The sequence below is a fragment of the Chanos chanos genome, chromosome 2 (genome assembly GCF_902362185.1).
Source record: "Chanos chanos chromosome 2, fChaCha1.1, whole genome shotgun sequence".
NCBI lineage: Eukaryota > Metazoa > Chordata > Actinopteri > Gonorynchiformes > Chanidae > Chanos > Chanos chanos.
Window position 1 is genome coordinate 41172633 of NC_044496.1, and position 12364 is coordinate 41184996.

The 12364-nt window shown below is 41.8% G+C and overlaps 1 protein-coding gene across 1 annotated transcript; it reads left to right on the forward strand.

The window, feature by feature from the left end:
- Window positions 1-5676: 5676 nt before the first annotated feature.
- Window positions 5677-11815, forward strand: cbln1 (cerebellin 1 precursor). Its single transcript, XM_030766294.1, has 3 exons — window positions 5677-5931; window positions 6493-6612; window positions 11618-11815. Exons 1-3 carry the CDS (start codon window positions 5677-5679, stop codon window positions 11813-11815), a joined length of 573 nt encoding a protein of 190 aa, XP_030622154.1.
- Window positions 11816-12364: the final 549 nt, after the last annotated feature.

Genomic DNA, 12364 nt, shown 5'->3' on the forward strand with positions numbered 1-12364 from the left:
CAATGCTATTCTCTCTTCTCCTCTGACACATGGAAGATTTAATCCAGCTATCTCAGGACGGCCCTTCCGCTCCCATAACCAAATGAACGCCGTTATTACACACACAGCTATCAGAAGGAGGAGGGGAACTCGACCAAAAAATAAAAAATAAAAAAATGGCCATAGCAGCAGATTTACTCTGTGTATGCGTGTGTTTGTGTGTGTGTGTGTGTGTGTGTGTGTTAGTGTTTGTGTGTGTGTGTATTAGTGTGTGTACACGTGCATGTATGCTTGCTTATTGTTGCATGGTTATTGTTAGCGAATGTGTTTATGAATGTGTGTGTAGAGAGACAGGGAGACACACATAGTCAGCTTTTTGATGGTTCTCTTTAGTGTTTTTGAGAGTTATTAGTGCAGGTCTAGGCGGCCGAACAATAAACCATTAAAATGAAGAGTCACCGAGGACCTGGCTATCTTCTGTATTCTTTTCTTAGAACAATCCTTTTTTCCTTTATACCAGCCTGCCTCCATCCCTCCTATCACTGCTGCTTGCTCCTCTACCTGATGGAGGGAGAATGAAGACTAAACTCATAAGGATTTGTTCATCCTTTCAGCAATATCACACATTCACGCACAATTACCAGGGATTCAGTGATGGAGTTAGTGTGATCTGATTTGAAAATGACACACAATGCTGGAGAACACAGCAATGTTTTGAGAAGTTGACATTATATCTCTCGCTCCTCTGAGATGGTGGAAGAATGCTGGTTTTTAAAATAATCCACCATGACAGGGCTGAAATTTAAAGGCAGGGGAATAGAGAGGGAGATTGGGGAAAATTGCATTTTGCATCATTGTCTGTGGGCTTTGAAAACTGGGCAAATTCACTGATATTCACTCCAGGGTGTAGAATGAATGATTTCACTGAGTTTGTGCTGAGGTTTTTTTTTTGTTTTGTTTTTTTTTTCTGTCCTGCTGAGAATCTTTGTGTACTGTCTCTTTAAAGACCCGTAGCTCCTATATCACTGTATGCAATATTTATGCTATCTGGCTGAGAAGCTGTAATGGTAATTCTCTGTCTCAGCTGAGTGCACCATAACTCCAGCCTAAACAAGGAATGGTATGAAAGGTGGAGCAGATTCGATATTTTACAGTTTAAACAAGGGAGAGTCTAGAGACAATGTAGTAACATTTATCCTGTGGAACAGCATGAGAATGAGCCACAGTCCAAGGCTGTGATCTTAATCCACTGCACATTACTGGTTCTGTTCCTCTGAAATATCAGTATCTATCTAGAGCAATCTGGAGACCAACTCCAGAATCTGATCCTTTGTTCACCAAGATGCCTCTCTCTCTCTCTCTCTCTCTCTCTCTCTCACACACACACACACACACATACACAGAGTCCTGAGTCCATATCATCTGTTGTGTGATTAAAAGGAAAACAGAAGCAGTATGTTTATTAGTAATCCCTTTTTAGAGCTTTTGTGTCACAATGTGAGTCTGTGACTGTGGATAAAGTGGTTAGTGCCTATCCACCTTGAGGACAGAGTGACGCTGACTGGTAAGACTTGAGTGTCCGTTGTTTCAACTGAAAATACCATCGAGACTTTGACCAGAAAGTTGTGTTGTATACGTCCTGCTGTGAGCCCATTGAAGGCAGATGCATTGGTACCTGATGAATCACAGACATCAGACACTGAAGATAAAGTATACTGGATTTACCAGAGAAACAAAAGCACACCTGAACTGATATATTTAAGTTTGTAAGTAGATAAGTAATATAATTATCTCTGTCAGAGGTGTCTGAGGAATATGTATTGTAAAAATCTGGCCCTGACTTCAGAGGCATCTTTGCTGGTCAGACTCCACACACACACACACACACACACACACACATGTCCTGTAAAAACATAACCCATATACTCCAAATGGTCGAGCAAGACACTAATTGAGATGTGGAGGTCCAGGCCCCTTAAATAAAAGTTCTTTCTCACCTTCTCTGAGACCCGGTTCAGTGGAGACATGCCAGGTCCTGTTAAATCACATTACCAAAATGCCTACAGGGCAGAAAGCGTGTTTCTGACGAGTCTCTGACAGGCCGCCAATGTTCAGCCTAATGTAATTTCACTAAATTGCATTTGAAGTGCTTTAGATTCCTGATTGGATTACATTCAGTGCAGAGCTGGGCACGGTTTGCCTGTTAATTGAATTAATCATTCTCTTTGCCCCCCAAAATATGTATATTAAGAGGGGGTTAAAAGGTTTAATTACATATTAATTCCAGAAAAATCCTACAATTCAGTTGAATTTGATTATTATCAACCTTTGAATCAACCTAGGACAGAAGGATGGGAAAAGACTGACCAGCATAAGGGAGGGTTATGAGTGAGAAAATTCTTATTTATGCTAGCTTAAATATTTGAACACACGAATTACATTGATTGCTCAGTTCTTGCTTGCTGAAAATGACTGTTTGCATGTAAATTGCTGTGTAACAGCAGGATGTGCCATCTCGTGTTTCTGCTCTAAAATAGATTTTGCTGGTTGCTGAAATGTAAGGTGATGCGTTTTTTTTTCCCCACCACTAAACAGGTGCATGTGTTGGGCTATGAGAGCTTGCCATGGTGGTGTTTTTCTGCCAGCTTAGTTTTTCCTGTCTGAGTTAGTTGATCTTATTTGTGAAACGCCTTGCAGCTCCTTCCCTCTTGATTTCTCTCTCTCTCTCTCTCTCTCTCTCTCTCTCTCTCTCTCTCTCTCTCTCTCTGACACATTTTTATGCGTAACCTGGTATGCTCATGGCTGACAGGCACCAAGACACCACTGCCACGTCTGGCATATCAGTAACAGATTCACAGAGACACACACAAATTAAAAATGTACACAGTTCTCTCCATCTTTATTTGTTTATTTATGGCATTCTGTGTTCTGTGATGCGGGCAGATGGAGGCACTTTGGGCGGCAGGGAGACGCAGTGAGGCCCTGTATGGTAGATGCGAAGTGTGACAGGAATGCCCTCGTGGGGAAACTGTAACTAGACGACATCCTCCCAGACTGCCGCTCCGCTAACCTGCCTCTCATTGTTCTTATTCAGCTTCAAGGGAGTGTCATTCTGTCTGTCTCTCTTCCCCCTCCCATGTGTGTAGTGTGTACTCTAATAAGAAACGAGAGAGAGAGAGAGAGAGAGAGAGTGTTTTGTGTACATGCATTTAAAAGAACTGGTGAGTCTGTGTGTGTGTGCGTGCGTGTGTGTGTGTTTGTATGTACGCAGTTATGTCTGTTCGTAAAAAAGTATGTTAATATGTGTGTCTGTCTATCTTTCTGTGTGTTTGTGTGTATGAACGAGAGGGAGAGAGAGAGAGAGAGAGAGAGAGAGAGAGAGAGAGAGAGTGGTGGAGGTGTTTAAACAGATTAAGTGGTGATGATCTCTTCTATCTCGACTGCATCATCAACTTCTGAGAGCTGTGATCTGTGACTGACATTTGTCACACTGATTATTTCCAACCTTTTCCTCCTTCATCTTCACATACTGCAGAAAACTGTATTTTCTCCTTGACTTAAGAAAAGACAGAATGTTTCTGGGTTCCTGTGTTTTGCTCATCTGAACCATTAGGATGGCTTATCTTTCTGCTTAAACTCGTTAGCTGCTTAAATATTGAACTTGTATAAGTTCTTTGATATATCATTTACAAATTAATGCAGAAGTTCGCTGGTTCATCTTTTTCATCAAGTTTAGAATGACATCTTGCTATCATGTGCCACCAGAGCTGAGAAATGCATGGGATCTCGTGGGGGGCTGTCAACCGGTTGGTTTTTGGAAAGGGAATCTGTTATTATGTTTTCTTTTATTGTCTGGGCGATTTGCAGATAACCAGCGAAACAATACCGATGAGTGTGGATGAGACACGTCCTGTTTTTGAAGCCCTCTTGATTTTAAATGTAGTCATTGGCTGTCCCATGTCACTCTGTTATAGAATGGGAACTGTCCCTTGCTAAATGGTGCTGAAATCTGTGCAGGGCAGGTAAAACTCACATTTTCATTTTACAAGGCCGCATATATACTCTCTGGCCTCTTAATAAAAATGACTCAGATGTGCTTTTAATGATCTCCAGTTTATGTATTCTGTTCAGACTTGCTTGATGCGCCCGTCGCTGTTTCTTTCAAATGTCAAGATCCTTCTTTCTCCCGCCTTTGTTCCAGTTTAGCTTGCCATGTCTTTCTTTCCTCCCAAAAATCCGCTCGGTGATCTCATCTGTTAAATGTCATAGAGGCACTGCGCTGGCGCAGAATGAGCCCTGTCAAATGTGAGTCGCTTCGGCCTTCCGCAGGCAACAATACATTTAAGACACGGTCTCGAGACGCCAGACCGATTTCATCATCTTGCTCAAGTGACTTCCTTGTTCATCTGCAGGGGAAAGGCTGGTAAACAAGACTATACGTTGTCCCAGGTCTAGTGGAGAGTGAATGTGACGTGATCGCTTTTATTCCACAAGTCACGCTTTGGTAGACAACGACTGAGTTTTTTACACAATATGTTTTTGTTCTACAGAGTTTATTTTCAGTGGGTTTAAACTGGAAGCAAACCATAGTATTGGGAACACTACGCAGTAAAAAAAAAAAATCATTTTAGTTACTGGATCTTAGACCGGAATGATAAAATGCCATAAGAGTTTTAACTGTTTTTCGATTCAGAGTTGATTTGATAATCAACTTCATGCGGCCATCATCAAAATTTAAAATCGTAAATTAAAAGGCGTCGCCATCAGAATCTGTCAAAATATAGGACGCTTGAACATTTGCCTTTGAAGAAACTTTTTTTAGCGAAGAAAAAATCGCTGGCTTGAAGAAAAGACTTCACAGAGACCATTTAAAAATGTGTCCTCGTACCCATGCGTTAGTCCCTTCTTGGACATACAGCTCAACCTAGGAAGACAAATGATGTCCTTGTGTGTCGATAACTTTAGTAGAGCGCCACCATTTCTGCATCTCTGGGAAGAACGAAGTGTCATCCCCCCTCCGTCTGCTCGGAAGCCAGTCCGGACCACCTGTAAGATACCTCTGCGGAGGGGCGGCAACTTCGCTGCTGTCACAAAGACAGGAGGCGGTCCAAGCGCAACGATTGGAAATGCGAAGATGCGCCTCTCGCTGATTGGGGCCCGGGGGGAGGACTCCGCCGAAAACGAGAAGGGCGGGAGCATTGCCTCTCTCGAGCCTTTGTGTTTCGCTTCTAATATCTCACATATCAATAATTCAGTGCGCGGGCAGACGGACCCTCGCACTATGTATTCAACTGCAAGCCGACTCGACAGGGCCCTCCTTGCGCTCTCAGTTGGCGATTCGATTACGGACTGAGGCGAGATCAGGGGAAAACGTAAAAACCCGAGAGAAAGCGAGAACATATTTTCACTGGGAAAACGAAAAATTGGGAAAGAAAAGGGACCGGGAAAAATTTATCCCCCAAATCACATCAGGTATTACAGAGAGACACATAAAAACTGACTTCACAAAAGACTTTACTCGGAGAGTACGAAGAGTAATTTCTGGGCTTAATTTTCAGTCAGAGACAAAGATTTTGTATCAGTTAAACTGACTGAGTAGATTAAGAAGGGAGTATCGTGTTTGCCACTTTCTGAGACCAGAGAACACTTGATTCTTTTTTAGGGGGAACCTGAGATCGGGCTGAGATTGAAGTTGCCATGATGTTGGCGTTTCTGCTGGGAGCATTGTGGCTAGCTGGTCTAGCAAACGCACAAAACGAGACGGAACCCATCGTGCTGGAGGGCAAATGCCTGGTGGTTTGCGACTCTAACCCAACTTCGGACCCGACTGGGACTGCGCTTGGGATATCCGTGCGATCCGGGAGCGCCAAAGTTGCGTTTTCCGTCGTGAGAAACACAAACCACGAACCCTCCGAGATGAGCAATCGGACAATGGTCATTTACTTCGACCAGGTAACTTCCAACAAAGATAGAAATAGGGAAGAGGGGAAATGGGTTACAGTGCGTCGTGTATTTCTCACTTTTATAGAGTGTTATGCATGGGTCTTACGGGAGTTTGCGTGGTAGCGACCCATGAGAATAGCTGGTTGATTTTTCTGTAATGATACGTGACGGTGTAAATTCTGTTGACTATATGTGAGCTAAATGTGACTGCACAACAGTCTGTGTTATGCCACGTACACGGTCGTCTCATTTCTTTTCCAAAAGGTCAGTTACTGACGAATGACTTTGAATACCTATAATTGTATGGTGTCAAGTAACTGTTGACCAGCTTTGTCCTTAATTTTGTTCAGTTCAGATAATTAGGTTATCCGGTCTAAATGTGTGGAATAAGCCCGTATAAAATGTTATAGTCAACAAAGTTTGTCGTAGACGTTAATCTTTACTATGTGGGGAAACTGTTTAATCAAAACACGTATAATTACATCTAACTAAAGTAAAGAGAGAATTGTTTCGTGAAATGTGTTCTTTGAGTGCTTGGTCATTTTTTACTGCACTCTCTTTTTCCCGTAGGTACTTGTGAACATTGGTAGAAATTTCGACGAGGAGAGGAGCCATTTCTTCGCGCCTCGAAAAGGGATTTACAGTTTTAATTTCCACGTAGTCAAAGTGTACAATCGTCAGACTATACAGGTCAGTACATTGTGTCAGGACTCTCATCTAGAATCTCTGGCCCTCAGAATGTTTTGTGTCAGAAAACCGAAGACTCTGTGTGCCAGTGCATACGTGCCTGTGCGCTTATTTGTGTGTGTGTGCGCGTGTGTATGTGTCAGACAGAGAGATGAGTCAATATGATTATTTTCAAAAATAATTCATCTTAAAATTAGTCAGTAGAATATGAATCCCTACTTAACACGCCGTGATCAAAACAAGTACCCTTATTCTACGGCAGTGGATTCCATCTCAGCACCATGGACAGCGAACGACGCATCGGATGAATAGACTGAAACAAGCGTTCAGGGTGTTTATTTTTATGGAAAGAAAAACATTCCTAAACTGCAATTCGATGTATTTTACAAAGTTTTACGCTTACTTCAGGATTGAAACCTGGCATATAAACCAGTTGATATGGATCCAATTTAGTCCATGTTTCTCTCAATAGCATTCGATGCAGACAGCGTTGCTTAGTAAAAGCATTCATACTTAATTAGACTCTATCTTGACTAATTAAAGCATATCATAATTACTCAGCTATATCCCTCCTGGGCTTCAGTATAATGTTTCGATATTTCATCTGTGATCGGAGACAGAATTAATTAGAGGCAAATAAACCATAAAACATCAAATCAAATCATACGCCTGCCCACTCGTCACAAACCCACAGACACAAAAACACGACAAACATGTCACACACACACACACACACACACACAAACAGGCACTACAGGCAGTTTGAGAAGAACAATTAATTACATAAGATTAGAAGAAACTAACTTCTGTAGAGCTATGAAAGCAGGGAGCTTATCTGCCCACATCTACATTACAGACACAGGGACCCCACTGACTCAAAGGGACAGTCTGCTCTCACAGCATGAAAAAGAGATCACACTCTGTTAAAAACGATACTGTCATGCCTGCTAGTGGAAACTTTGGAAGTGGAGAGAGAGAGGGAGAGAGAGAGAGGGAGAGAGAGGTATGTTTGGTGTGAAGGGCTGAGAGAGGAAGGTGTTTATAGGAGCTAGTTTCAGTCAAATGCCTTAATGCGATTCCTTTATTGCCCACTATTAAGCAAAGGCCCTCACATATCACCTACCACTTAATCTCATTCTAGATGATCTCTGGACAAGTTGGTCCAATTGGTCACCAAGCATCAAGGTATTAACCTTATAACGGAGAATCTGTAAGCGGTGCAATCAGCCCTTATGAATTCTCTTGTAATTCATACAGTACATTCAAAATGAATAGTCATAAAATATGAACCTTTGTTCAATTCAATTTATACAAATAGCATTAATGATCTAATTCAGTTTGATGTCTATTGGAGTGAATTAGAGAGCATTACACTTAAGATCGGATTAATATCTTGCTGTACAGAAAAGTAACATTTGAACGTGGGCCATATTTGCTGGTTGTGTTTGAACATACCAAAATAAATGAAAATGTTTTCCTTCCTACACAGTGGATTAAGAGATAGACGGGTCTATTGCTTTAACATCGGGCATGCAGACTCGGTGAGACACATAAATAATCCAACTCCTAATATCAATAGGGATCTAGCGGCGCCCAGAGAAAAAAAGAACGATGAGTCTTTGGGCATAAATATACCTCTTATCTCTCATTTCTTATTCCATTTCCTTGTAAAAACAAACATCTGGCCATCGCGTACACAAATGCATACACACAAACACACGCGCACGGGCACACACACACAGATGCACACAGACACACACAGAGTCAATTTCATTTAGTATACAAGCACATTACGTACCAACAGTAACCTTCAAGCCCAGAGCACAATTTTCTCTGTGTAGCCTATACTTTTTTTTCAGCTTACTCTCTACAGAATGTAAGGGCACTTTCAGAGGAAATTACTCACTCAGGCAATGGGTTTATGGGCTTGTTATACTGGAAAACACTTGTACAGACAGTGAGGATGTGGAGTATTTTAATCAAAAATACTCTGGTAGAGATTAGGAATAGGGGGTTTATGTTGAATAGTAGTAAATGCTTCAGAGTCATTTGTCATGCCACTGGATTACATGAAGGTTTTAACTCGCCTCAGTTTTTTAAAGTGAGTAAATTGATTTTTAGGTTCATGCCAAAAATCTCAACACAACTGCGGTAGTTCTTAATCAGTTCAGTGCCACATTATGATTATTTCAAAAAGAATTTAGATTATTCAACTCAACTGAACATGCAATATTACTGTGTTTTTGTATATTATGAAACTTCCAAACTTTTAGAAAAGTTTGTGAAAATCTGAAAGATAATTTGTTTTTAAAAAAGTAGTTCAGGGTAGAATTTCAAAAAGTTTTTCTGTGAATGGAGGTTTGACAGACGACAAAAACAGAAGTGACTTTTTTGTCCTCTCTCAGCCATTGTGTGTGTTTCAGACAGCGAAGAACCAGGAAGAGAGAGAGAGAGAGAGAGGGAGAGAGAGACAGAGAGACCCACAGTCACACATGCACTGTCACTCAGATAGGAAGCTTTGGTTACTTGCGTCCACTTAACGCTACATTAAATGGTGGGTGGAGATCTATACAGTTAAGTTGAACCCTCTCTCTCTCTCTCTCTCCCTCCCTGTCTCCAGGCTCTTAATTGGCTACTTGAGCTTTAATGAAGCTGGTTCAATGGAGCATTGACACTATGGGCTGGCTGCTAGTCCATTTGCATGGCTGCGTAATTGCAGTTGATGAAAGGGGAAGAGCTTGTGCTTTTTTGAGGGGGCTGAACAGATCATAATTACCTCTCAAACCTTAAGACAGCTCATTCTCTTAAATAGGTAGAGTCATCTAAAGATGCTGGTTTGATTTGTGCATATAGGAAGATGTTTGTGAATGACTGTGAATGTGATGTCCAACATGTCTGTCTGTGTGTGTGAGTCAAAGCATGCATGTATTCAGATGTCTTTTTGTATAAAAAAATGTAAATGTAAATCTCTGTGATCACACACACTCACTGTGAATGTGTCCTCTGCATTTAACCCATCCAACACACCAGTAGTGAATCGCCCAGGGGCCACTGGGGTTAAGTGCCTTGCCCAAGGGCATACAGCCATGGATGTCGGTCCTGGGAAGCAAACTGGCAACCCCTTGGTCACAAGCCCAGTTCTCTAACATCTAGACCACAGCTGCCCTGTACCAATGAATTATTGTATGAGTGGTTGTCTTTATAAGTGTTCATACGTGGGTGCGTGTGTGTGTGCGTGTGTGTGCGTGTGCGTGTGTCTGTAGACATATGCTTTGTATATGGGTTGAGTATGTTGTATCCAGCTGTATGTGCTTGTGTATACGTTTATGTAGATGCACATATGTTTGTAAATATACATGTTTAAGAAATGCATGCATGCGAGTTCATGTATTCACAAGCAGTTCTCTTGCAGTTTGTGCCTCTACAGAACCCACATATAGATCTCAGATGAATACAGTATAGAGTAATGGGAATGGTAGGGAGGGAGGGAAGTCTTTTTTCCAAAAGCTGTGAAACTCATAGCCTACTGGGGCCTGATAGAACCTCCTCTCCAGGTGGCTGAATAGTGGCAGACAGAGAAAGATAGGATGGAGACAGAGAAATTCCCCCACCCTTCGCCTCCCTGGGCAGGAGAAGTTGGCCAGGCTTTGATATTGTTGCTCTCTATCTCTCTGAGCCAATTTCTTGCAGAGAATTTGTTTCTGTTTTCAGATATCATTTATCTCTGTGTTTCTCTAAATCTGTCTCCACCCAAAACAGCAGTTTTACCATCTTACTCTGCTATTACTTATTCATCTTTCTCACACTCAGGAGCTTTGATCTAGTCTTAGGCTTTCCTGGAGCTCTGTTTAAATGTAGGAAAGCTTGGGGCTCCAAGAAAAAAGGGAGACAGAGAGAGAGCGAGAGAGAGAGAGAGAGAGAGAGTGACTGAAGGGGAAGAGTAAAAGCCAAATGTGCTTTGAGATCTGATTGTGTGATATTATAAAGGTCTGTTTGTCATACTTTCAGGTCTGGGTCTAGATTTTCTTTTTATTTACATTAGTATGGTTTTGCACTTAGGGCATATGAGGCCTGTGGTCCTTCTTTGTTGTCATGGCTCTCTACTTGATTAGCACAGCTCGTTTGAATGTAAAAGTGAATTAGTGAAAAGATTTATCAGCTGGTACATGTGTATCTACAGCTGGACAAATTGGAGATTGAGATAGAGAGAACAGTCAACTGATACTCCAGTCCGTCTCTTCATTCATCTATTCATCTATCCACTCATCCATCCATCTATCCATCCATCCGTCCGTCCGTCTTCCTCCCATGTGTGCATACACTCGCAGAATGCATGACCATATCCAGTCGCATAGAGAGCTGAGGTTACAATCACCTGTGCAGAGTTTATTGTTCAGATCACATGTCACATGTTTTTCAGATCCTGTCCCGTGGCCCTTTTTGATGGCATGCTTTCTGTGTTAATGCTCTACATCTAATTCATTAAGAGCATACTAATTAACAGAAGTTGTGTCAGGTGCATTAGTGATGGGTTAAGGCTTGGAACTGATTCAGTATAAACTGGATGTGAAAAAAATGCTCTAGTCTTTTTTGATACCAGATGTCCAGTATGGGCCAGTATTACTCTTTATATGTGTCTCAAAGCAAAAGATAATAACTTTTTTCTCTTAGAGTGTGTACCTGTTCCCAGAGAGAGACTGACTGAAAGTCTTCAGTATAAAGGACCAACAGAAGTTTTTCAGAACTTTATGTCAGAAATCAATAACATATATGGAGGCAACAGAAGGGAGACTGAAGTCTACTATCCTAGATACATCATATCTTTCCAACCATTTCCAGACTGATATTACAGAAATGAAGATACCTAGACAGAGAGAGAAAGAGGGAAAACGTGTGAGCGTGTGTGTGTGTGTGTGTGTGTACATGTTCATGTGTGTTATACAGCCCATACAAATGCTATCAGTAATCTAAGTGTGTACCTGTGTGTGTGTCTGTGTTTGTATTGTAGGTGAGTCTGATGCATAATGGATGGCCCGTGATCTCAGCCTTCGCTGGGGACCAGGATGTGACCCGGGAGGCGGCCAGCAACGGGGTTCTGATCCAGATGGAGAAAGGGGACCGCGCCTACCTCAAACTAGAGAGGGGCAACCTGATGGGCGGATGGAAATACTCCACTTTTTCCGGCTTTCTGGTCTTCCCTCTGTAAAACAAGAATTCACAGAAGAGGGACTTGCTGCTTTGGCGGTGCAGGGAACTGTGGAGATAGAAAGAGAGGGAAAGAGAGAGAGAGAGAGAGAGAGAGAGTGGATGAGAGAAAGAGAGAGAATGATAGACAGAAAGAGAGAGAGAATTAGGAAAGCTCTCTGATATGCTCACTCGCTCCGCCACTGCTTGACTACTACAGCTCTGGACAGCCAAAACTTTTTTTTTTCTCCTACCCTCACCAGTTTCTTCATTTAAATGATAACCGTAGAAAACAACATCATCGATGACCATACACTAGCCATTTCCTCTTCTCCCCTAACCCCAGAATCTTCATCCACACCATCATCTTAATTACTCTCAACATCATCTACTATAAGGAATGTCCATCATCATCCGCAGACTCATAGAGTCACCTCTACCATTTTGTTTTTCTCTTGTCACTCAGTGGTTGAACACCATCTTTCTGAGTGAGTTATCATATCTCATATCTCTATACATTTTCTCATATTGTATGTCTTCAAGGCCACCTCTGTACATGATGCAACCACCT